Raw genomic sequence first — 27,159 nt, 5'->3', positions numbered from 1 at the left:
GATATTTACAATGTAGAGGCAGCAGCTTCCTTTGTGACTGCCTGGTCTCTACTTATTCTCTCCACAGTACACCGGAATTACAATACCAGATTTGACCAATGATCCATCTAAACAAGTATCGTCTCTTTGACAGTTGTCAGAACTAGAGGCTTCAGAGGAAGTTATATTAGAAAAGAAGTGGTCCACAGGGGAAGTTATTTCCTAACCCCAGACAGTTATTGGCTGCTTCATGCCCTGAAGCATGAGGGCTTATAACTCTATATGTTTTCTATGTGATCTGCTATAACTGGATTTTCTTATTTATATAAATGTACCTGATTTTTTTCCCTGCCAAACTCTTGGCCTCAATAATTCCTTGTGGGCAGTGAGTTCCACTGGTTAATTATGTGTTGTATAACAAGCATTTTCTTTTATCTTTTAAAAGAATTGCCTTTTAACTTAATTGGGTGTCCCCTTGTTGTTGTAGTGTCATGACTCAGGATTTTAGGATCCCAAGTGACCTAATTTATTATATTACATCTCTTCATTTGACTCTTATGTCTTCTGAAATATATAGCCCTAAAATGTTTTCATCTCTTCTAATATGAAAATCTTTCCATGCCTCTATTCATGTACTATATATCTCTCTATTTTCTATTTATTTCTATATTTTATTGTCTATTTCAATTTTCTATATTTCTTTAACTTTCTAAGGCCCCCATTTTCTATATCTTTTTAGTGAGGAGGTGACCATAACTGAACATATTATTGAAGTGAAAATGCACCATCAAAGTACAGAAAGGAATTATAATGTATACAGTAGTTTTCGCTATTCCTCTGTTAGTATTTTGGCCTACACATTAGCAATCAGTGGTTAGTTTTACTCTGAAATATTTAAAAATATATATATTAACATTTGTTACTGAAATCTTAATGCATACAGAACACATTTCATTTCTGTGGAAATCGTGTGGGGTAAGAGCCACAGGACCAGTCCGTAAGCCATCACTGCAAGCAGCCACTGTACAATACTTTTAAGTTAGAGAAAACTGTACTGATCTTGTCTGAAGAGACACTTTCATCCATATGTCTTGTATTCCTCTTCTATTCCAAACACTTCACAGCTAAGCAATAACATCTGACTTTGTGATTATATAATCCTAAATGTGGTGCTGCTAGACAGAACCAGCATCACAAAATATTTATTTTTAGTATAATATGGCTTTTTTAAAAACAAAAGCACAGCACTTGAATGGAAAAAAGTTTCTTTTGGGTCTTAAGATTCCAAATCACAACATACAGTCTAGTGTCATTATAATCTGGAATTTTCATTGACTTAGAGTCACTTGTACTCTTTTCTGAAAGACATAACAAACTCCCAGGTGTATGATAACCGTACTCCTTGCATGCTGGAGGCATTTGGTCTAGCCTTCTGCCTGGTTCTTCACTACGTGCCTGAGGTGTGCAGTTATCTCACAGAAACCGCATGTTTCATCATGTATGTCTTAATCCTAATAATATTCTCAAAAAATTCTTCCTAGCTAAAAAGATAGTATACATTTTTAATAGAAATTATTCATTTTGAGAAGGTAATTTTTGTAGCATGTGAGGAGTTGTGATAAGGATTAAAATAAAGTTAATTTAGTAATAACAAATATTAAACAGTTCTAATACCCTCCAAGCAAAAAAATGTTTGTTACTGTACAGTTAAGAATAAGAATTAATTACATTTCATTTACACAATGTGCATATCCTAAGCTCTTGACAATTACAACTTTAAAAACATATATTAGAATAATAATTCAGAATATGACAATGTCCATTCTAAATCACTACAAAAAACACTGATACCCTCCCCATTCAACATAGCCCCTCAGAAAAAGTCCTGGACAATTAAGCTATTCACCATTTCTGATAGTCCAGCAAATTCCACCTCTACTGGACTGAGGTGAGCAGCATGCCAGAGCTCAGGGTCCGCTACTGAGAATGCCTTGTAACTGGAGCCCAGAAATCCCGAGACAGTTAAACTCCACCATCCCTGCAGATCTAGATTTATTAATTCAAAGGCCAGAAGCAATCATTGTGATCATCTAATCTGACCTCCTGTATAACACAGGCCAGAGAACTAATTGCAATATTAATATTTGAAGAGAGTTGTAGCCTCTAGGATACACAGTTTCCAAACCAAATAGGGCTTTATAGATCAAAACCAACACCTTACATTGTGCCCTGAAGTGAAGAGGAAGCCAATGAAGTCTCTGGAGACCAGATAAATTGTGTTCTCTGCTGTAAGTACTACATCTTGCACCAGCTGAAGCCTCCGAGGCCTTGGCTACACTGGTGCTGTACAGCGCTGCAACTTGCTGCGCTCAGGGGTGTGAAAACGCACCCCCCTCCCGAGCGCAGCGAGTGCAGCGCTGCACAGCGCCAGTGTAATCAGCGCCTGCAGCGCTGCACACTCACAGCGCTGCAAGCTATTCCCCTCGGAGAGGTGGAGTACTTGCAGCGCTGCGAGAGAGCTCTCGCAGCACTGGCGGCGCGACTACACTTGCGCTTCACAGCGCTACCGCGGCAGCATTGTGAATCCCCAAGTGTAGCCAAGGCCTGAATGGTGTTCTGGAGTGGCCTCAAGTAAAGCACATTACAGTAATTCAGTCTAGAGGTGTAACTAAGGCAGTGATAACTGTGGTGAGGTATATGTATGAAATAAAAGGATATATCAGTCTTTCCAAGGATAGATGGAAAAAGCTCTTTTGACCACTGCTGTGATCTGAACATCAGAATGCACTCAGTAACACCACCCCATCCCCAAGAAATTTAAGTAATGAAAGTCCTCAATTGTAGGAGCAAATCTCACCTTTTCCTCTGGTTATTTTCCCCAGCTTGCTAATGTTACCTGTGGCTTATCAGGATTGTATTTCAGCCAGCTAGATTTCCTCCAAACATGAATCTTGGGCATACATTGGGAAAGCTGGTTGCATTGGATCCAGACACAGACACCAAGATGATTGTCAGCAGCAACCATAGTTGCTTTGGTGTCAAAACATAGCCTCGCTATCCTGAACCTTCAAGTCACCATGGTTCACTTACCGACTGTTAGAGAAGCACACAGGCACAATTCTAGAACACTGTAGCTATAAAACACATGCTGGATCCTAAAAAATCAGGTTTTTCAACAAGTGAAGAACCTAAACCTTAAGATCACATAGGATGAGAAAGAATAGTCCAGTGGTTAAGGCACTAACTTGTGACTCCACATAGGAGACTAAGGCTTGGTCTACACTACCCCCCTAATTCGAACTAAGGTACGCAACTTCAGCTACGTGAATAACGTAGCTGAAGTTCGAAGTACCTTAGTTCGAATTAGTTCGAACTTACCTTGGTCCACACTCAGCAGGCAGGCTCCCCCGTCGACTCCGCGGTACTCCTCTCGCCGAGCTGGAGTACCGCAGTCGACGGCGAGCACTTCCGGGTTCGACTTATCGCGTCCAGACTAGACGCGATAAGTCGAACCCAGAAGTTCGATTTCCAGCCGTCGAACTAGCGGGTAAGTGTAGCCAAGGCCTTAGAAAATCTGTAGCAGAGTAGGGAATTGAACCTATGTGACTTTGGGCAAGTCACTGTTGTATTAATTTAGATGAAATATATGGGACCAAACAGTCAAAAGTGTTAATAGGACCCTGACGCTGCCAGTTTTAAACAAGAATCAAGTTTTGTTATACAGAGACCTCATCCTGCTTGATACCATGGCAAATATGTAATTAAACATCCTTTTAACCTTTTACTGAAGATACAGAAAAGAAGTTAAAAGAACAGTTAAAATTTGAAATGTAAAGTTTTAAATAAGACTTTCATTTTAACAACATCCCATGTTGCCTTTCTCTTTAATTGTAAAGAGTTCTTAGAAAGAAAAACCCTTTTCTGACAGTCCTTTAGATGGTATCAAATATGGTAATTACTACCGTTTTTGGTGAAAAGAGAGAAAATTAGTTGAAACTGGCTGGAGCTGCTGTCGTTGCTGTTATTGTTAAAGTCCAATCCCATTTCCTAAAAGACAAGACAACGCACAACAAAAGGGATTTTTGGGATTTTGGGATTTTGGGATTTTGCTGGAGCCAATGGAGGTCGTAATCAGGGCCACCCGGGGGGGGGGGGGCAGGGAGGGACGGAAAGTGAGGCAATTTGCCCCGGGCCCCACAGGGGCCCCCATGAGAATATAGTATTCCATGGTATTGCAACTTTTTTTTATGGAAGGGGCCCCCAAAATTGCTTTGCCCCAAGACCCCTGAATCCTCTGGGCGGCCCTGGTCGTAATGTCATCTGGGTTTCCTACCTTGGCCCAATGTGGTCAGGATATCACTCAGGATCTGGACAATGAAGGCACAATGATGTCCTGGTAGAGCTCAGGGTCCCAGGACACTGTAGGGGTGGCAGCCATGATGGGATAACTCACTTCAGTGGTTGTTGGCAGATGGCTGTTTCCTCTGCTAATTTTTCGCCAAAAGTGTTTTCTTTTTAAGATCCAAAAAGGGACTGTTGGGTGAAATAGTCCATCCTCTCATTGTTTTGTCCACCAACAGGCCTAAATTCTGACTTGCCAACTTTGGTTCATGGATTATATCAGTAAACCTTTTTGTTTAAACTAATTCAGTCTTTCTGTCTCCCTTTTGCACCTTCTCCCATCAAAGTTTGTTGGTATGTTATTGTGACACTTTATAAATTTATATCTACTTATTACAGTTGAACTCCTAATTTAGGGTAAATTTGTAGGCCCAATTATTACATCACCACTTAGGCCAAGATTCTTAAAGATATTTAAGCTTTGGTCCACTCAGCATCGCAACAACTTACCTGTAGGTGGCCTGTAGCCCTGTGGACGTCTCAAGCTGGGTGCCCAGGCTCTCCAGACAAAGTGTGGGAGAGTTTGGGGTGTAAAGAAGAGATTTTCAGAAACTATCCAGCTAAGTGGGGACCAACTAAGCTAGCCTGGAGTGAAATGTCAAAGAGAGTGGCGTGAGAGGAGATGGGCTTAGGTGCCTAAGCAGCTGACCTGGTGCACCTGGCTGACGGGCCAGAAATAGGTGCCTCTCTCTGCTCAGCGGCAAATATCTCCTGGACTTAGGTACCTAAGCCAGGTCAGCTGCCTAGGTAGCCCATGACTAAGCAGCCAAAATTTTTTTCTTGGTCTCCTGCTCATGCTCGGTAGCTCTCTCAGCTAAGCCCTACATTTCCCCATGCCCCGAGCTGTTTTTTTTAATGGGTGCTGTGCTGCCTATTGGTGGCTCTCCTGCTATGGGGTCTGACAGGTACCAGGTCTTAGGTGTGCTCAGAGTATGACTGTGGCATTGGATCCCACTGATGAGATAAGCATTGCCCCACCTAGTTTGAAAATCCTGCTTTGGGGTCTCTAGGACTTCAGCCTGAGCTAGGGCTGTGAGCTGCTCATTAGCACATTAGCTATGGAGTCAGTGCTTAGGTGGCTTTGCAAATGGGGTTAGGCAGACGCCGCGCAGCAGCTTTGAAAATGCCAGAAGAGGGTAAAATGGTGGACTTTTAAGAATCTGGCCTTAGTCTCTCTGTACCTCACTTTTCCATTTATAAAATGGGATAATAGCACTTCTCTATCTTACAGGATTGTTGTGAGGGTAAATATGTTGAGATTGTGATCATGCTATGGTAAGTGGAGACAAATAAGTACTTAAGAGACAGAGAAAAAATCAGCAAAGAGTCCTGTGGCACCTTATAGACTAACAGACATATTGGAGCATGAGCTTTCGTGGGTGAATACCCACTTCGTCGGATGTATTCACCCACGAAAGCTCATGCTCCAATACATCTGTAAGGTGCCACGGGACTCTTTGCTGCTTTTACAGATCCAGACTAACACGGCCACTCCTCTGATACCAGAGAAAAAATCATAATCTATAGCCATAAGGCTTCACATTATCCATTATGCAGGACGGTAGCGTAAAAGCCACATGGTAAAATTTTCAGATGTGCCTGAGTGACTCAGGAGCCTAAGTCGCATTGAATGTCAATGGGAGTTAGGATCCTAAATTACTTTAGGTGCATTAGAAAATATTACTTACAATCTAGCCCTAAGTATGTTAGAAAAATGTTAAAGAATTAATAAATAACTAGTATTGTATGCAAAAAGCATTGAATTAAAATAAATGGGTCAAAGTAATTTATTGGAATAAAGGATCATTGAGGAAAACTTCATAGATTCTTGCGTAGAGAGTAATTTTAGAAATATCCCTTTTCAGCACTAAAATGTAGTGGAGTCATTCTATTCCTCTCCTTGCAAGAGTACTAACTTGTGGCACCGCTGAATGTGTGGCTGAGGGTAACAATACCGTATTTGAGAATGCTTCTTGTTTAAATAACTCTCCAGGCTGTGGTGGTTTGGTTAGCTTTTTCAGTAATGTCGTCACTAAGATCAGATGATCATGTGGGCATTAAAGGAATATAGGAGAACTTTTTTATGAAAAGGGTAATTTTTATGTAGATAAAATAGAAAAGACAACTTACAAGATGGAAACGGGAATATATTCATTCTCAGATCTCTATTAATATTATTAACACTTATATTGCAGGAATATCCATATGCCCTAATCAGAGTCAAGATTCTGTACAAACACATACAAAGATTTGGTCCCTGCTGAACACTGACAGGTAAATATATGAAAATGCTACAGGATTGCAGTATATAGACATGTATATGCTTAGACTGGTTGATCGGCCTCCTTCTATCCTATCTCAAAAGTTTTTTTTACCACTAGAGGGCTCAAAATTGCCCTCTAATGTGTGTGTCCGTGTATCATGTATATTTTGTAAAATTTGGTACATTGAAAAGGTAGTTTGAAATATTCTGTTTTATTTTAAAATTTTTAATTTGAAGATACTTTTGGATTGTTGTATGATTTCATCTGTCTGATTCAATTCTTTGAAGAGTTTTTTTTAAACTAATAATCATGAACTTTAACTTACAAAGAATCTATGTTTTCCTTAACATAATTATATCTTTCAACATTGCTCTCAGAGATAAGAAGCTTGATGCTGGGATTCATGATATTTCCACTCTTGTCAAATATCACCTTCCAGCCAAATCCAAGTCAAATACTGGAAACAGTCATAATAAAACATGATGCTGACTATCCTGACCCGTGCCTGCAGTGATCATATGTTTTATTAAGTTATCTTGGTGACATTGAATAACATGGGCATAGTTCATTATGGGCATAGTTCATTTTTCATAAACAGCTTTGCTCAGAATGTACAGTAATGCAATGACACAGAATCCATCATGCTGAGTATCTTTGTTTGCAGATGTGACACACTCTCCTGGGAAATCTTATAGGCTCTAAATACAAAAAGTGTTCCTGGAAAGCTGATATCTTTTACTGATGTGAGAATTGTGTTTGAGAGAGGGGGTTTTGAACTGATTTAAAGTAATGCATCAATTTTCCCATGGTGTGGCCCCCACTTACACTTCTTTAATGGGTACCCTCTCCTCTTATTAAGAGGCAGAAATGCTGTATATCCCCCACTCATATCCCTTAACCAACTTGCTTGTTAGCCCAGAATGATTAAAAATAAAATTTTAAACATCATTTCATGTATACAGATGTTTGAGTTCTCAATTATTTTTTAAATATCAGCAAATGTATATTGTTTTAACTATATGGTGGCTCTCAAGAAGCTAATGTTCTGGAATCTGTGAAGTTTCAGATTATAATTATCAGTAATAGTAATTTAGACTGTTATAGAGACTTTAAGACATATCAACATGCTTTACAAACATTATCTAATTGTTTCACATCAGAGGTTCTCAAACTGTGGGTCAGGACCCCTCAGGGGGTCATGAGGTTATTACATGGGTGGTCGCGAGCTGTCAGCCTCCACCCCAAACACCGCTTTGCCTCCAGCATTTATAATGGTGTTAAATATATTAAAAAGTGTTTTTAATTTATAGGGGAGGTCACACTCAGAGGCTTGCTATGTGAAAGGGGTCACCAGTACAAAAGTTTGAGAACAACTGTTTTACGTAATACCAAGTTTTTGTATAGAATTTCATCGGTTTGGGAGTTTTGTTTGTGTTTTTTAATAGAAAAAATGTGGAAAAAGGAAAAAAAAACTAAATCAAAGATGCTCCAGTCTCCAGCAGTTCAAAGTTCTGCTGGTTTACAAAAAAAAAAACAAAAAAACAAAAAAAAAACAAAAAAACCTCTAATCTGGCTGTACACGTGAATAAATTCTACTCAAGTGAGTGAGAATTTGAAGGATTGAGTCCTTTTGTACTCAGTCTTTCAAACCCTTATTCATAAAATAGTCTCATCTGAATTCAGTTGAGTTACATTTGAGGACTGCTTGTCTGAGTATTAACATGGTTGGACTCTACAATATATACTAAAAATTCAAGAAAAGTAAATGCATGAACCATAGCTAATTTGACATTAAGGTTTCACAGTTAAATAGCTAGGAAATATAAAAGTTAAGTTTTCTACTCTCATGTAAACTTGATCAAACTGAAAAAATATAGTATATTGTATGCTTATTTTTCTTACTAGATGTACCATAAAATGCTACACATATATATTTTAGCCAAATTAGCTTTGCTGTAGGAACCTTAATTCTTGCATTTCCTGCTTTTTAAATTTAATTGTAACTAATTAATTAGTTGTGTGCAATGGTGGAACCTTACCATTTCAATAAATAATTATTACTATTGTTCTTTCTGTTTTGCGTTTTATACAGACTTAATTCTAAATCTGTTATCTGGACTGGAATTGGAAACCTACCTGATGCACACAGCGTTGGCTGGCAGCTATTTCAAATTACTGTATTTTGTTACTAATAGTCTGGGCTGGCTGGCATTTTGTATTGCTGCACCATTAGTAGCTTGGAGCAAATCACCCTGGAATTTATAGACTAAGTTGACATGTATCTCAGATCATTCTGGCAATATTAGACTAAAAATGGTACTTTTACAAATTTAGGCTCCAATTCTGCAGTTGGAGGAGGACTTGTGCACCTGCATAGAGCCTACTGAAGTCAGCAAAACTCTGCACAGATACAGAAATCCACCCACATGGAGTCAATTGCAAGATAAATAAAGTGGGTCACTAATGTTCACACAAACCCCTCATCCTACAAAAAAAATTGTTGTGGGTACACTGCACCACACATGTGGCTCTCTTTGCAAGATTGAGGCCTAAATCTATTAATTGAATAGGTTGCATTTTCTTATGTTTATTATTTTAAAATTAACTAAAAAGCACTCTTAGACCACTACAGTTCTCTCCTGTCTCATACAAATTACAGTTGAGTGTATTTCAAATTTAATTCTACGTTGCAATTTGTCAGCTACAAAAATTAGAGAGAAATAGGTTATCTCTAGATATATAAGTGTGTGTATGACTCTATATCTGTGTCTAAGATGTAGTATGATGGGGTATACAAACCCCACACTGGACAACAAAGTTTTAAGGAGCTGCTCTGGGCTCAGGCAGCTCCACCCCACCAAACCTGAAGTGCATGCACTGGATGGAGGAAGAGCTTAAAAGAAGAGCAGAGCAGCTCACTTATTGGCTGACCAGGGAAGAAAACAGACCTTCAGCTCCTGAGTAAAGTGCTGACTAAAGGCAGAAGCTTTCCAGATGACTGCTGCTGAAGACCTCTCCCTGAGGGAAGGGAAGGCCAGATTCTGATGCACCTTGAGGCGGGATCATTCATCTCTATTTCCTATTAACTCAGTTTATTTGCATTAATTCCCCTTGCTTTTCGTTCATGAACTACCCCAGAAAGGAAGAGACATTAAAGTGGCCTGGCTGAAGGGCCAAGTCACAGGATGAGGCAGACCACTGCAGGGGTGGAGCAGCCATTGGAAAGAGACACATGGGGGGACAAAGCTGCTATTCTGTGCCTGGCCACAATGCGGCCAGTGGTAAGTCAACCTCTTCACAGTATGTATATATGTCTATAGCGATCAGTGTACATATAGAATGAAAAAAATGAAGTATTGTTATGTTGGTTTGATGTCAGTTTTCAAGGTTGGTATGGCTACTTAGTGTTCTGTCAGGTACAAGATATGTTACCCTTTATATTTACTAATCATATATATCAGTAAAAGATGACCATATTGTACTGTATTCATATGTCTGCATTATTCAATTTATGGATATTTTTTCTACGGCCAATGATTTGCACTAGGGAGGAATCTGGCCCATTGATTTGGCCAATGGAAATTTTGCCTGGCTAAGAACAATAGGATCAGACCTCTTAAGGTACATTTGCACTGCAATAAACACCCCCAGCTGGCGCATGTCAGCAGATTTGGGATCATGGGGCTATAAAATTGAAGTGTAGATACCTAGGCTGGAGTCAAGGGTCTGGGACCCCATGAGTCAGTTGACATGGGCCAGCCACGGGTGTTTGTTAGATATACACTTAGGTATGTGCTGCAATGTAAGCCCATGGTTAGATGGACTTGACTCAGCTGACCCTTGGTTAGAAAACCCAGGGCTTGAGCGGCTAGACTCATTATCAACCCTAGGTTAAGAATTTTTTAACCTGGCCTTGTACCCGGGGCTCTGGTGTCTACACTTCAGCACGCAGATCTGAGTCAAACCAATCACATCCCAGACTCATTATCATCCTCCTGAAATGTGGCCACTCTAGCCATATCACCGTGTTACAGTGTGGGAAAACTTGACTGTCTATCCTGCACATTACAGGAAGTTTGAACAGCCCACCAACAAATCCCCCCACACAGTCATTTTAGTCTGTGTGCCCCTAGCTACCTGAGCCACCAGCATGGAGGAAGCACCTTTTGAAGAACTTCTCTTGCTTGCACTTTTGTTCCTGTGTCAGAAATGGGCAGAGCTTCTGTGAGATGGTGGACATTTCACTGGCATTTTCTGACCCACCAAAGGCATCTGACAGAGTTTATGATGGAGCAGGAGAAAGAGGAGATGACAGAATAGCATATCTATGAGTGGAGTGACCTGGTTAGCTACCAAGATGGCCCTGGAAAATACGCCCTTCCCCGTAATGTGACTATCTATCTGGAGTTTCAACTACAGAAAAGTTTGAAGATATCAGCACCTGGGGTTGGATCAGAATCCATAAGGGAATCAATAGGATGTTGCATTAGCTTCCACATGGATTAACCTGTTATGGCTGCATGCAAACACAGAACTCCACTGCCATCTCCTTAGCCCAAGGTGTTGATTCACTTTCAAGGTGTTTTTGCTGTTTGCATTTCCTGGCTGCCATTTTGAACTCCACATGGTGTGGTATGGGTGGGAGCAGGGGGATGCCAAGGCATTGTCACACAATCTACCATTAGCAGATACATGCTGCTATCTGGGGCTTCTAATAACTTTTACATTAGTTTTTAGAACAGAAATCCCTCCCATTCCTACATTAATAAACATTAAAATGGAGCCAGAAACTTACCAGGCTCTGGGAGGGTTTTTATCCCTTCCATGTCTGCTGCCAGTTCCATAGCAGGCTGTTCCTTAAGGGGAGAGAGGGGCATCGAAAGCTCCTCCGAGTACAGTGCCTAGGATGCGCAACTGCTGCTCCTTAGGCAAAGCCTCTTCTGGGACTGGTTTCAGCAACAGTCACTTCACTGGCCTTACTCAGTTCCTGCTGCTGGCTCCCATCAGCCCCCATATTGGATTCTGGGGCCAGCATGTTGCCATTCCAGCTAATCAGGTCATTGTTCACCACCATTGGCTCCATGCTCAGCACAGTACCCAGCATCAGGTCAAACTCCTCATAAAACGGGTATGAAGTTGGAGTGGTCCCCGCGGTGTGATTCTGCTCCCTGCACTGGTCTCCATCCTGGTAAATTTCTAACACTGCTGGCTTCTTTGCTATTTGCTGGCATGCATGGTCATTCCTAGTACTCTTACTAAAGTCCATTGTTTTGCTGGCCTTGCACCAAAGATTCACCAAAATCTGGTTGTTCCATACTTTGTAAAGGACATCTTCTGGTCAGTCTCCATTGCAAACAGAGAAGGTTCTCTGAAAGTGTGTTCACAGCTCAATGGTTAGAAGACAATGGAAGGATTAAACACTGACTCGCCGAGTTGCTGCACTACAACAAAGGGGATTTCTTCTGTTTCCCTGGAGTCGATTGGGAATACTTGGGAAAGGGAGGACAAAGGAAGTGGACCCATGGGATTGTGGGTTACCTTTGGTGGATTCCCAGGATACGAGTCAGGGGGTGCTTCTACATTGTAAAGAAAAAGGGCTTGAACCTTGGGTCCCAGCTTGACTTCGGTTCAAACCCTCCACCCCTGGAGGGTTCTATGACTCTAGGTCTGAGCCCAAGTCTGAGAGATTTGTGTGTAGATGGAAGAGAGGTTTGGGTTCAAGCCTGAGTCTGAGCCTGGGCTTACGTTGCATACCCTTAGGTTTTTATTTGTATTTCTATTTTTCTGATGTGGGTGTAACCAAACATAAGTGTCTATCTCTAAATCAGGTCCTGCTGTTGCTACCCTTACTCATATTGAGTAGAAACTTACTTGATTAGTAGCCCTGTTTGGGTCAATGGGACTACTTATCAATTGAAGATGCTACTCAATGTGAGTAAAGATGGAAGAATTGGGCCCTTGATGTTTAATTTTGCAATATCATTTATGGTCTATTGATAGCAATAATCTTTACGATGGGATACTATAGTTTCAATTAATTCTTTGAGCTGTACAAAATAATCTCTAAAGAGATTCACACTCATGTGTCCTTGTAATATCCTTAGCATATTATTCTACTAAAATATATATTTGTGCGCATTTTATGTATTAGTGAATGCTTTACAGATCTGAAAGCTACTGATTCAAATTTATTATAAATGTACAAATTTAGCATGGTGATTGATGTTGTTCTATGTAATTTCTCATCCATGAATGGGTGCCTTAATACCCTTGCCATGACACACTGCCAAATTAAGGGTGCCAGACAGTAAACCAAACTTGACTGGCTAAATTGTTAAATGGCTAAGATATACTTTAGGATTCTGAATTGTCAGACTGACTACAGCTTTATATAAACTTTATAAAAAACAAATTATGTTAAATATGAGTGTTACGGGATTAAAACCTTTTGTTATAAACACATAGAAAGATTAGAGTTCATTTTCATTTTAAATACTTACGAACAGGCCTACCAAGTGGGGCAAACATGTTGGACAAGATCCCAGGGCTCAGGATTACAGGAATCTAACAGCAGTCAATCCAAAGCAGTGACAGCATGGCACAGAGGTAGGAGGTCCACTTATAATATCTTTGTTGTGAGCCACGATGAATCTATAAGCAGTTTTGCTAATACATACAATAGTTCTCGCTCTCTCCTTTTTTTTTCTTCATTATTTGTATATTTTTTTAAAAAGAGTCACTTTGGTTACTTTTTTCCTAGGAGAATCAGTGGAGCAATTTATTTTGCTATTTCAGAATATCAGCTCTTCCGCTCAAGACCAGCCAGATCACATCTCTGAATTTAAAAACACAAATATTTAATAATTTTTGAATGAGCGTATTTCACTAAGTCTTCTTGCTTGGCTAAATCTTTAGACATAAAGTATCCCATAGAAGATCTCCAGGAAAAATAACCAGACTTTTCTTTTACAGCTTACAATAATATGTTTATGTCTGGTTATTGTCATAGTATACATTCAGTTTTTATAGCTGTGTGAAGATTTCATACTTCACTTTAATTCAATATTCAGTCTACTTTGTGACTGTTTTAAATGCTTGGAAAACATTCATATTTATTTTATTTTTCCACTTTCCTATCTACTGAACATGGATTTTATTTATGTTATATAGTGCTACTTTTTCTTGTGTTAACATACAACTTATTAGAAAAAACAAACTGTTAATAAGTATTCCTGCCTAGAATCTAATCAAATTGTCCATTAATTTTTATATATTGACATGAAAAAAAATCTTAAAATGTGAATATTTTATTTTATAATATATCCTAATAAATTGCTAAAAGTAGCACATTTTATTAGGCTTTTTACACATCCTTTCTTTCTTCCATTCCCCTTCCCCTAATTTTTTTTCCTCTCAGGTCCTAATTCCAAGCCCAGTTAAGTTAATGGAAAGACTCCCTTTGACTTCAGTGTGCTCTTATGGGCTAATCCTGCACAACTGAATCAACAGGTGCTTTGCCATTATTTTTAATGGGGGCAGGAACAAGCGCCAGTTCAGCAAATACTTAAGTATATGACTAACTTTAAACATGTGAGCAGTTCCATTGACTCTAGTTGGATTCCAAATTATGTGTGTACTTAAATACTTAACTGAATCAAGGCTGCATACTCTAGACCAGGGATTCCCAAACTTGGTTCGCGGTTTGTTCAGGGTAAGCCCCTGATGTGCCATGAGACGTTTTGTTTACCTGAGCGTCCGCAGGGACGGCCGCTCGCAGCTCCCAGTGGCCGTGGTTCGCTGTTCCTGGCCAATGGGAGCTGCGGGAAGCGGTGGCCCAGCCCGCGCAGCATGCTCCCATTGGCCTGCAGTGGCGAACCGTGGCCACTGGGAGCTGCGAGCGGCTGTACCTGCGGATGCTCAGGTAAACAAAACTTATCACGGCCCATCAGGGACTTACCCTGGACAAACCGTGAACCAAGTTTGGGAACCCCTGCTCAAGGGTATAAATTGAATTGAGAAGAATTTGCTATTTACACTGAAGTGAAATTCTGGCCTCATTGAACTCAATGGCATAATTCCCATTGACTTCAGTGGGTCGAGGATTTCACACTAAAACCTTAATCCTGCAGTCTTTGGACATCCAAAACTGCCAATGACTCACTAACTACCTATGTATAACATAAGTACTGCAGTATTCAAATTATATGTATAGAATAGCTCTGGATCCAATCCTGAGAGTACTTTGATTTTAAGTTACCCACACACACACTTTTTTTTTATGTGGATTCCCTGTAAGGCAGGAGATGTTGATTATACAGCATTCTGTGTAGTGAAAATATTTAGAATGTGCAGAACACTGGTCTAAGTACATTCAATTTTATTGTAGGTGTATTTAAATGTTAATTCCAGATGTTGGCATAGATTGGGCTGCATTAGTAGAAGCATTGCCAGCAGATTGAGGGAAGTGATTATTCCCTTCTATTCAGCACTGGTGAGGCCATATCTGGAGTATTGCATCCAGTTTAGGGCCCCCCAATATAGAGAGGAAGTGGACAAATTAGAGAGAGTCCAGCGGAGGGCAACAAAAATCATTAGGGGGCTGGGGCACATGACTTATGAGGAGAGGCTGAGAGAACTGGGCTTATTTAGTCTGCAGAAGAGAAAGATATGGGGGGATTTGATAGCAGCCTTCAACTGCCTTAAGGGGGGTTCCAAAGAGGATGGAGCTAGGCTGTTCTCAGTGGTGGCAGATGACAGAACAAGAAGCAATGGTCTCAAGTTGCAGTGGGGGAGGTCTAGGTTGGATATTAGGAAAAACTATTTCACTAGGAGGGTGGTGAAGCACTGGAATGGGTTACCTAGGGAGGTGGTGGGATCTCCATTCTTAGAGGTTTTTAAGGCCCAGGTTGACAAAGCCCTGGCTGGGATGATTTAGTTGGGGTTGGTCCTGCTTTGAGCAGTGGGTTGGACTAGATGATCTTCTGAGATCTCTTCCAACCCTAATCTTTTATGATTTTGTGATTCATAGAATTTTGTTTTTGACATTTTTTAGCCTTTCAGGCCCAGATCCTGCAAAATTTATGCATGAACTTGACTGTAATTCTTTTGACTTCAGTGGGAGTATTTTTTTTAAATGTAAGCTGAGATTTTAACACAATGCTAGGAGTCCTGCAGTTAGATCTTTAAGAAATTCCAAATATCACAAGACTCACCATAAAATGAGAGTTCAGTGAGAGCGAGACCAAGCCCTAAAACAGGTATTTCATACCTCTTGGGAGGTGGAGAGTGGTGTCAGCATCTGTTGACTGTGAGGACACCTAGCAGTGAACAGGAAGCATTTGGGACAACAGAGAACCAGGCAGTAATTTTTAAAGTGAAGAAAGCATGCTATAAAATGACTGTATTGCTAGCATTTGTTCTTTTTCTATATATTTTGAAATACAATGACAATTACATGTTTTAAAACAGTGGTATTCAATTACATTTTCTGGCAGGCCAGAAAAGGCAATGTCCAAATCCTGGAGCGCCAAAGGATGCTCTCTAGGGCGAGTGGGCTCTTCAGGTGTTTGCTCTCTAACAAAAGCATGTCAATTGCTTTATGTTGCATTGCTTTATGTTGCATAAGCATCTGCTTAAGTGCCTGATTAAAAATCTACCACTGTAAGTCGAAATGTATCACAGTATAGCTTCAATGTGTTTTTAAATGTAAATGAAAAGTTTCTAAATTAAATACAGATGAAGTTCATTTATTTGAATTGCTTGAGGACATCTGATACCTTTAAATAATGGGGCATTTGGATAAAGGAAAGTGATATTTTTAGCTGCAGTTTCATAGTGAAATTTCTTTCAGTTACTGACCATGGTGACAGACTGCATTAGGAGTTGAAGTTCTGTATCCAGCTGAAGTGGAAATGTTCGATACTTTCATTCAGTGCTCTCCCTTAGTCCTCCATCATTGTTTCCAATTTCTCTGACACTTAAAACCTCGTCACCACATCATTTTTGTTTCCATTTTTTTAGCTTTTTTGTTTTACTGAATTTTGTGTTTGAGTAAAAAAAAGTTGTCTGGCATTTAATGTATGAAACACAAGCTTCACTCCTCTACAGAACTTATTAGAATAGTGGCAGCTAATAGACAGAAGGTTGTTGTCTGTAATATTTACCTCTTGTTACTAGTGAGCAAAGTGGCACTTCTTGCTCTATACTAGCTTGTTAAAATCTGGCTTCAGTGAAGTGACTGCTCTATGAAGGCAGCTCTCCAGAGACTCATTTGTCAGCCTGTTTCAAGCATCGTTCTTGATGACATTCATGACTGCAAAGCTGGATTCGCACATATACATGGATTCAAGCATTGAGAGCACCGCAAGGAAAAATGTCTTGTGGTTTGTACACTTTTTTGTCCAGATAATCATGATTTCAGTGTTCTTGAATTCATTTTTCAGCATATCTGAGGTTTGCAGGTTGACTAATTCCAGCTGCAGCATACTTTCACCTATTACAGGGAGTACCTTATGGGGATGAGATGTGAAGTCACTCTCAGGTGTCACGGAGAAAGGATCATTTTACAAAGCCAATTACATCCTTTGGTATGCAAAAATCTCCAAACTGAGCGCTGAAGTTGTTCCTTAGCTTTTGAAGGAAACTTGATCAGAGGTGACTGATCACATTATCTGCCTCCATTGCTGATCAGGGTGTTGCAGAGTTGAGTGAAGTGCAAAAGATTCCCAGAGCTCAAATCTAAGATAAATATGTCCAGTTTCTTCTGAAAAGCTTCTATTTTCTTAACTTGGCCTGTACATTCAGGATACTCAGGTGGTCAAATATGTTGCATAGAATTGCTACTTTGACTAAGAATTCAGTATCTTCTAGCAGGATCAGATATTCAGCTGCCTTCTTGTGGGTGCTGTGCTGAAGGTACTCAACAACGTGAGCCTTGAATTTGCAGAAGTATGCCAGCAATGTACCCTTACTAAGTCAGAGAATGTTATTATAGAGAAGATCTTCATGGTTTGCAGAGGATGATCAATGATCAACTCACAAAATAGGCTGTGCTGCAGACTTGAGGAGGCTTTGCTGAAACTGATTATTTTAATCACAGTCTCCATCACATCTTTTAGTTCCTCACTCAGCTTGGCACACAGTACACTCTGGTGTATGATATAGTGCAGGGCTTTCATTTGTGGTGCCACTTCTGCCAGTCATGTCTCAAGACCCCTCTGGTTGCCCAGCATTGAAGATGCACCATCAGTTACCAGAAGACAGATCCCTTGCTTAGTATGAGTCCTTGTTGCTCAAACACTGCACTGACTTTCTCAAATATGATGTTGCCTGTGATATACATTTCCAGAGGCATCAAATGCAAGAGTTCCTTTCAGAGGACGTGGCCAATAAGGAGGTATTAAAAACACAGCTGTGCTATATTCTTATTGTCTGGTTCATCGATGGCCAACAACACAAACTCAGCACCAATCAGACCTTTCAACAAAAAAAAAACCACTTCAGCATCCAAGGCCTGGACAGGATGCATTGTGGTTTCATCTGACTGGGGAATTTGCTTGGCAGCATTCATGATGGCCTCCTTCATCTTCTCATCAGCTAACACTTAATGGAAAATAGACAGCATATGCTCTTTGACAGTTACAGAATCAGTGAAGGGCTTCTTCTTTCATGCCAGTGTCCAGGCCACTCACAGAGAAGCTGCCATAGTCATCTTCTTATGTGATGCATAACTTGTGAGAAATTTCCCCATAACTGGAAAATATAATCAGAGAGTCTATCTTTGATCACGCTGTGTCCAAGTTCAAAGCATAACAGTTGTTGAAAGTTGGTTGGTTCATCTCAGAGTATCCTGGGCCCGGCACATGCCCAGCTTGGAGGATGCACTGCAGGCAGGGTCGCCTGGCAGGGGAGTCCAGGGACTGGAGCAGGAGATGGGTAGTGGGACTGCTCCTATAGCAGAGCCCCCAGCAGGGAGCAGGAAGGAACAGTTGATGCCCAGCGAGCCAAAGGGATGTACATCTGTGGGCTACATCTGGACTGTGCGCTGCCAGTTGGAGAACAATGTTTTAGGGTAAAGAAATACAGGAAATATCAAGGAAATTAAACTTAGCCTTTACTTAGATCATCAGATTACATTTCTTTATGGTCTCTGTGATAAGAACTACCCAGATCTTGTGTCCAGGTCCAGAATGAAGAGCACTCCTTTCCCTCTGGATACTCACTGCTGCAAACAGGGGGGGATGAAGCATGGAGTGTGGGTGTCCCACTATAACCCCTTTTCATTACTGGCCAGAGTAGGTGGCCAGGCAGAAGAAGGAAAGTAAGATGCACTCTTTGAAGAGCTGCAGTAACTTGCTTTCTCCTTCCTCAACCAAGCTTCACAATCATCATTGCTGTGTACAATATTAAATTGTTTAAAACTTATACTGTGTATATTTGTGTATATATATATAAAATATAGTCTTTTGTCTGGCGAAAAAAAATTATGTGGAACCTAACCCCCCTCCCCCCATTTACATTAATTCTTATGCGGAAATTGGATTCGCTTAACATCGTTTCGCTTAAAGTAGCATTTTTCAGGAACATAACTACAATGTTAAGCGAGGAATTACTGTACACCACAATGTTAGAATCAGAAGAGTCTGTGGCAGTTTGGAATGGCAGGTGGCAGTTGGCTGAGCTGAGTTTCTGCTGTAGGGTAGACAGCTTTATATTCTGGTTGTAACTCCACAAAAAGCCCATTTGGTTAACACACAGGATATGCCTGTACTTGGTGCGGGGGGTGTAATTCCAGATTGAGGGCACATAGTTGGGCTAGCTTTTATTGAACTAGCAAGCTAAAAATGGAAACTAGCTGCAGCAGTGTGAGCTGTGTGTGTGTGTGTGTGTGTGTGGGGGGGGTAGCCACCCCAAGTTTGTATCCGTCCGAGACCCTAGGCCCATACTTGGAGTGGCTATTCCACTGTTTGCGCTGCTGTGACTACACACTCTATTTTTAGTGCACTAGTTCAATGAAAGCTAGTGTGAGTATGTCTTCTTGAGCTGGGAATGACAGGTCAAGCTCCAAGTGTAAACCTATCCATAGAATTAGCAGCTACTGAAAACTGACAAAGTAAACAAAAAGAAGAACAGGAGTACTTGTGGCACCTTAGAGACTAACAAATTTATTAGAGCATAAGCTTTCGTGGACTACAGCCCACTTCTTCAGATGCATAAGTAAACAAAATGAGCCTGTTTCTTCTCTCTCATAATTTTTACATCAGTGCAGTTCCATTGATTCCAGTAGAATTACTTTTGATTTATGCTAGTTTTAGTCATAGGAGAATCCATACCAGTCTTTGGGGAGCAGTAGATAAGTAGGTACATTAACTGAAGATAAAGGGGACCCCCTATTTTAGGCAGTTCCCTGGCCACTGTACAGCTACCAGAATGGCTCCATACAAGCATCTCTTCTGGCCCCCCAAGGGATGTGTCAGGGAGTGGTAGGGCATGATCAAGACCTGAGGCTGCTCGAACTTACACTGAAATCCAGGTAGGATCCCAGTTAATTTGAGAGTACAAGAAGTGCCAAGATCGCTTACCCTGCTCCATGCCTGCAGGAATGGACAAGTGGAGGCAGGGACTTCTGACTGGAAAAAGGACTGAGGACCAAATCTGGTTCTTCGAACAAAGTCTAAGTTAATAAGCTTTTCAAATGGAATATCAGTATAGACTGTGTGGGAGAACAGGATTCTATCTCCCAGGTATAGGAATGACTGCTTCTCTTTCATTCCCCTTTATGCAGAGAGTATTGTTGAAGGGATCCAAGTGATTATGGCCACATATACACTCCTTTGACTTGCCGCTACTCAAGTTCTTCCCTACTTCATTATCAGCAATGATATGTGATATGTAATGGTTTGGGAGCTGTCTATAATGAATAGTGGAACCATGATGGTACTGCTATAGTTTTAGCAAAGCATACCTGGAGAAGGAGAGGAGGCAAGATTTAAGTTAAAGAGTAACTGAGTAACTTCTGCAAGATTTAGGTTAAAGATTTTTTGAAGAGTTTCCATGTAAGTTAATGCAAGGATACTAATAGTTTAGTAATTAGATTATTGGGTAAAGAAGTTACAATAGTAAGAAGTAAGAGTAAAAATAAAGGAGCTTTTAAAGAGGAAATTGTTTGTAGGTTTCACAGCTTTCATTTTAGCAGGGCAAAACTTTTCCTGGAATCCCAACTATGGACAACAAACAACTGCCAATGACATCCTCAACCAGGGCCGGCGCAACCCATTAGGCGACCTAGGCAGTCGCCTAGGGCGCTACAATTTGGGGGGCGGCGACCACAGAGGTATTTCGGCGGCGGGACCTTCCGCCGCCTCTGTGGGGGGCGGCATTTCGGGGCAGGACTTTCTGCCGCCAAGGGCAGCAGAAAAGCTGGCGGCGCTCCTGTCCTCAACACTTGCATAAGTATCAAACCTGTTTTCTTTAACTGGCCGGGGTTTTGTTTAAGGGGATAGCTTTTATCTATGGATTATTAGCAGCTGTCATGTTCTGCATAAGAAAGAAAAAACTGTTTCTTTTGTCCTGTTTATTAGCAGGAAGAGAAACGTCCAGCACCACTGCAAGAAATGGAGGGCCCACTCCTGCTCTCAGTGGAGTGTCTGATTAACTGGAAACAGAATTGGGTCTCAAACAGTTGCAGTTTGAATTCTCTTGGTCTTGAAATGCATTGGACATTATCAGATTCCTGAGGCCCTGATGCTGGGTACAGAGTGGGATGTAGGAATAAGAATTCCTACTATCCCACACCTTTGCCAACCAAGGATGTTTTATAGTAGTAAGCAAAGTTTTCAATATGTGACAACTTGTATTTGTACTGGGTACCTTCCCCCAACCTTGACTGAGCTGGACAAAAGGATCTATCCTGTAGAGCCTGCTCTGTTTCTCAGTTAAGCATCTAGCCAATAGAGGACACCATAAAAGAGATATGCTTGGGCCAACTTTTTATGCTCAACCTGGACCCAAGCGCACCCATCCTGATCCTGAGAGGGTTGAATCATTTTATGACCCTTCCCCAGTGCCTGCTGCGCAGGGTATACTGTGGAGTGAGAGGTACAATGACTCCTTGGCATTCTCACTATGCAGCACACACAGAACAGGAAGATGGCAGTGGCCAGCAGGAGTGGACCAAGCTGCTGCTAAGGCACTGACCCGCTCAAGTTGGATTTCAAGGCTCTACTCCATAATGCTAGGGGAACAGAAAAAGGAAGTAACATCCTGATGTGGTGGGGAAAGCTGATGGCTGCACGTGAGAAGGAGCAACAGGTTGGATGCATCAGCCTCAGAGCTGGATGTGGAGGGAAGGCTGGGAAGTAGGTAGTGGGGACTGGAAAAGTGAGAGCCGAGGAGAGGGACAGAGGTAGCTGCAACTGGAAACTACAGGGCAGTGGCCTGCAAGCGGTAGATATGGGATAACTGCATGTGTGACAATAGGATGACAGTTCTCATGGCCCCAGCAGGACACAGACAAAAGAGTTGGGGTCTTGCTTCTGTGGTTATGGGAATGAGGAGGGATTAGAGGGAATATCCCTGACAGTAGGTTGGAGAAGACTTATTATTTTATTATTTGTATTACCATGGAGTATATAGTTCTTTATACCTTATGCCCTGTACTGGACTGAACTGCAATGATCTTCATTGTAACTGTTAAAGTAATTGGGCTTAAGGTATTTCCCCCTTTTGGTTTTTGGCAGGCTTAGTAAAGTAATTCTCTCTAGAGTGGTGGTTCTCAACCTATTTACCATTGTGGGCCACCTATGCAGCTCTCTATGTGTTACGTGAGCCGCATCTACACAATATATATACTACCTGTATGGCCCTGAGGATGTCACATGGGTCGCAGCTCTATGCTGATTGGGCTACAAGTGGCCCACGGGTTGAGAGCAGGGATTCTCAACCTTTTTCTTTCTGAGCCTCCCCTCCCCCCAGCATGCTATAAAACCTCCATGGCCCACTTGTGTCACAACAACTGATTTCCTGCATATAAAAGATGGGGTAGCAAACAGGGCAATTGCTTGGGGCCCCATACCACAGGGTGCCCTAAGAAGCTAAGCTGCTCAGGCTTCGGTTTCAGCCCCAGGTGGTGGGGCTCAGGGCCTTGGGCTTCAGCCCCATGCAGTGGGGCTTCAGCTTTCTGCCTTGGGCCGCAGTGAGTCTGATGGTGGCCCTGCTTGACGGACCTCCTGAAACCTGCTTGCGGCCCCCCAGGGGGCCCCGGACCCCTGGTTGAGAACCATTGCTCTAGAGCATGGTGGGTCCCCATAAACTGTCATAGAGCATGTAAAGACTTGTGTTCCTACCTTGTGGTACGCAGGGCACACTACTAGATATTTAGTGGGATCGGTGTACTACATTCTGCAGTGTGAGTTGACTACAAAACAAAGTGACAACTCTTGGCCAGAACCTGGCATCACTGAATTCTATGAGTTTTGTCTTCAAGGGTGTGCAGAGCTATTGTAGTGGCAGTACTCAGGTAGTTAAAGCTAAACACATGCATAAGTCTTTGCAGGATTGTGGAGTAAATCTGTAACTTCATAGAAAAGTGGGCTTTAAGAAGTTATCTGGTGTTGAGCTCTTCTCCAAAGTGATGTTTCGGAACATTCTTGATCTTTAATTAGTCTGTATGTTTCTGAAGAGAAAGTGTTATTCACAAGAAGGGGTCCTGGCCCCATATGCTATTCTAGCAGCATATAGGGCCATAAACAGCCCACAAGGAACTGAAGGAGAATTCTGTTGGTGCAGGCAGTGCTGTCTCTATGCTGGCTCTTCCTTGCAAGCCCTTATGATAGTGGTATTTAAAAAGTCAATCAACGTTCTAACTGATGTTCTGTCAGGGTACTGTGCATTTGTACTGGTTAACTTGTGTGTTAAAAATTTACCAAAGGTTTGTATTGTATGTTTATTATATGGTACATAGTGAATTGCTCTGCTTCCATAAATGTGATAATCTAAGATTTGCTTTGATTGAAGCAGTAGTCCTTATGACCACTTATGGTACCTAATTTAGACCAGAACTCAGTGATTTGTTCTTTGCAGGAGGATGCTTCCATGGAATTCCATTGAAGTCAATGAACTTCCATGCCGGGGATTGGAGCTTTAGCGTTTTCTTTCCACAGTGGTGGTGTCTAGCTTAATACTTTCAGACTGTGCAATTTTTTTTTTATTTTACAGAAGTTTTCTTTCAAATAACTTAGGAACTTTAATAAAAAAACTGCATTGGTGATGTTAGGGATGAAGTTAAGCATACTATTATATAATTTCTGACCATCTTCCTAGGTGCATCATCCAAGGTGCATGGATAGGGCCCTACCAAATCCATGAAAAACACATCACGAACCTTGAAATCTGGTCTTTTGTTTGCTTTTACCCTATACTGTGAAGATTTCATGGGGGAGACCAGTGTTACTCAAATTGGGGGTCCTGACCAAAAAGGGAGTTGCGGGGGGTGGTGGTGGTGGTCAGAAGATTATTTTTTGGGGGATGGGGTGTCACAGTATTGCTACCCTTACTTCTATGCTGCCTTCAGAGTTGGGCGACCGGAGAGCAGCGGCTGTTGGCCGGGCACCCAGATGTGGAGGCAGCGCTGCGCCAGCAGCAGCGCAGAAGTAAGGGTGGCAATACCATACCATGTTGCCCTTACTTTGTGCTGCTGCCTTCAGAGTTGGGTGGCCAGAGAGTGGCAGCTGCTCAGAGCCCAGCTCTGCAGGCAGTAGCGCAGAAGGGTGCCAATACCATACCATGCCATCCTTCCTTTGTGCTGCTGCTGATGTTGGCTCTGCCTGTAGAGCTGGGTTGCCAGCCAGAAGCTGTCGCTCTCCAGCTGCCCAGCTCTGAAGGAAGCGCTGCTGCTAGCAGCAGTGCAGAAGTAACAGTAGCAGTACCACGCTCCCAACTCCTTTTGGGGTCAGGACCCCTACAATTACAAGACTGTGAAATTTCAGATTTCAATAGCTGAAATCATGACATTGATGATTTTAAAAATCCTATGACTGTGAAATTGATCTAAATGGCTCGTGAATTTGGTAGGACCCTAGGCATGTAGCATGGTGTGTAATATTAATGACTTTCACACTGTTTCATTTTCTGGTATACCCAAAGAAAGATGCGGACTACACGTGGATTTCTAAGGTTGTGGAAAAAACCTGTGTACTATCCTATTGCACTGTGGGAGAAATAGTTATGCTCCTGTATGGAAAGACATTAACCTAGAAATAGTGCGGATGATCGAGGGAAACCTTAACTAGGACGTTTCCCGGCTATTTCAGTCTTCACTCCCCAAGCACCGGCACCTTCTTTTCAGGTACTTGTTAGCGTCTGTGTTGTTAGGTTAGCTTTAATTCCGAGGGCGCGCTCCCCCCATGCCCTCCAGCCGCCGGGGTAGCGGGCACACTGGCCGCATACCCACCCCAGTGTGCTGCTCAGCTCCCTCAGCCCCCCGCTTTTTGTCTTCCGCCCACCCTTTCTGATTGGCTAAGCGCTTCAATCCGAACCTCACATTCGTCACCCCTGATTGGCTCAGCCTCCCGCCTATCTTCCCAAGAAGCCCCGCCTCTCTTTTTATACCCCCCCCCCCCCCACTCCCCCAATCTCAGCCCCCTCCCCCGTCTCTCTCCCTCCTTGTGTGTAGCTGCTGCTGAGGCTGGCTGGCCCCGCTGCACGGAGGAACCGGCAAGCTCTGCGTGCGCGCGGCGGCGCTGCTGCGGGTTGAGGGCGGCGCGGCGCAGCCTCCACCCCGGTGCGCACAGCCCCGTAAGTGCGAGCGAGAATGAGAGCCCGAGAGCAGCCACCAGCAGCCGCGCCGCACCAGCCCCCGGCGCAGGACTAGAGCAGGGAGAGACTGAAGGGGGCACGGAGGCAGCGTGAATCCTCTGGCAGACTCCCACTCGCTGGCTCACCTGCCATCCCCATCGCTCCCTCCCTCCCGTCTCACTCATTCTCTCCCCTCCCCTCCTTCCCACTCACACTCTCCCTCCTCTCCTCCTCCTCTGTCTCACTCTTTCGCTTCCCCTCTCCCCCCTCCGATTCCCCCGTCTCCCTTCTCCTCCTGGCACTGCACTGCAGCTGCTCCTCCGGCCAGTCCCGCCGCCTTCTCTCCCCTTCCCCCCCTAGGCCAGCCCCACAAGCCCCAGAGCATCCTCGGCACCCCGCGCGGAGCTCTGCCGTCCCGAGGGGGGACCGAGAACGGGACGAGCCTCGTCCCCTCCCCGCCCGGCCCCCCGCCTCCCCAAGGAAGAGACCATTCTGCTCCTGGCCGCGGCGAACATGATGGCGGCAGCTCCCATCCAGCAGAACGGGACCCACACCGGGGTTCCCATAGACTTGGACCCGCCGGACTCCCGCAAAAGACCGCTCGAAGCGCCCCCCGAAGCCGGCAGCACCAAGAGGACCAACACGGGCGGTGGGTATCTCCCCTCCCCCGGCAGCACCCTCCTCCCGCCCGCCCACCTTCCCTCCTACCTGCCTCCCTGCCCCGGCGGGAGGCCCTTCCCGGCGGCCGGGGGGCTGAACTGCCCCGGAGAATTCACCGGGGTTCCGGCACAATTGTTCAAAAAGGGTAAAAACGGGTAAAAACCGGACGGGAGGGAGCGCCCGGTACTCACGGGAGCGGTTGAACCAGCCTTACGCCGCCTGCAGCTGCCGGGACCCGGCGTCCTGCCCTCCCGCGGACGGGGCCGCGCCACTGGGCCGGGGTCCGGAGGGGAGCGGAAGGCTGCACCCCGGGAGGACTCACCCGCCTGCTGGACACAGCCACCTCCTGACCCCGCAGCGCGGCTCGGGCCGGCCGGGGAAGCGGCTCCGTGCACCGGGTCCGCGCTGAAGGCTGCGGAGGGGGCTCCGTCTGGCGCGGGGGGGGGGCACTACTCCCGGGGTGCAGCAGCCTTAAACTTATCATTCATCAAAATGGCGTCGGTTTTCAGCATCTAGCAGTCTTTGGGGTTTAATATCCATCGGGGTGGGTGTGCAGCCGTGACCCTATAGGGGCTGGAGTGGGCATAGGGGGCTCCTGCTGCCCCAGCACCCTCCCGATACGTTGGCGAAGATAAATAAATAAATGACAGCTGGGAGGCAGGGGGATGGCGAAGACGCTCTCCGCCTTTTCCATCCGCTGGTTCACAAGCTGGATTTAAATCTTGACCGGTGTTTCCCGTTTCCTTGGCCTCACTTCGTCTATCAATCAGTGTGACACTGTTGCATTGATTTGGCTTGTTGGGGTTGGGGGGTGTTGGAGTGGGGGGGAGTTGTCTCTGGTGCGGTGACTTGTTAGTTAACATCCTGCTCTTCCTGGATGAGATGAGTTATAACGGGACTAGCATCTCCTCTATTCATTTGCACTGGAGTCATCATAACAATGCACCGAGGCAGAGGTGAATTTATTCATCCAATATTAAGAAAAGCAGTCTGTATTATAATGTATTGAACCTATATATAATATAAATGGGGACTGTGGTATTCCATCTGCACTATTTGGGAT

The 27,159-nt window shown here is 43.3% G+C and overlaps 1 protein-coding gene and 2 long non-coding RNA genes across 8 annotated transcripts in view; 2 read left to right on the top strand and 1 right to left on the bottom strand.

Moving 5' to 3' along the window:
* The window catches only part of LOC135983432 (uncharacterized), a 303,737-nt gene extending 277,153 nt beyond the window's left edge, over positions 1-26,584 (bottom strand). The window contains exon 1 of the long non-coding RNA XR_010601065.1: positions 26,288-26,584. This is a non-coding gene — a long non-coding RNA (uncharacterized LOC135983432). The remainder of the gene's footprint in view (positions 1-26,287) is intronic.
* LOC135983159 (uncharacterized) lies at positions 6,575-10,123 on the top strand. The gene is made up of 2 exons (XR_010600679.1): positions 6,575-6,654; positions 8,737-10,123. It is a non-coding gene; the product is annotated as an uncharacterized LOC135983159 (long non-coding RNA).
* NOVA1 (NOVA alternative splicing regulator 1) overlaps positions 25,267-27,159 on the top strand; it is a 225,969-nt gene continuing 224,076 nt past the window's right edge. For 3 of the 6 annotated variants that reach the window (XM_005309762.4, XM_005309761.5, XM_065595389.1), the window contains exon 1: positions 25,267-26,085. In XM_005309762.4, the coding sequence (XP_005309819.1) occupies positions 25,950-26,085 (136 nt within the window). In that variant the 5' untranslated portion in view covers positions 25,267-25,949. Of the gene's footprint in view, positions 26,086-26,156; positions 26,242-26,583; positions 27,053-27,159 lie in introns of those variants that run through there. The other 3 variants (XM_024111128.3, XM_005309763.5, XM_065595388.1) reach the window with 3 other exon arrangements.

This window comes from Chrysemys picta, chromosome 4 (genome assembly GCF_011386835.1).
Source record: "Chrysemys picta bellii isolate R12L10 chromosome 4, ASM1138683v2, whole genome shotgun sequence".
NCBI classification, from domain to species: domain Eukaryota; kingdom Metazoa; phylum Chordata; order Testudines; family Emydidae; genus Chrysemys; species Chrysemys picta.
The sequence above is the reverse complement of the archived record's forward strand: the minus strand, read 5'-3'. Positions and strand labels throughout refer to the sequence as shown.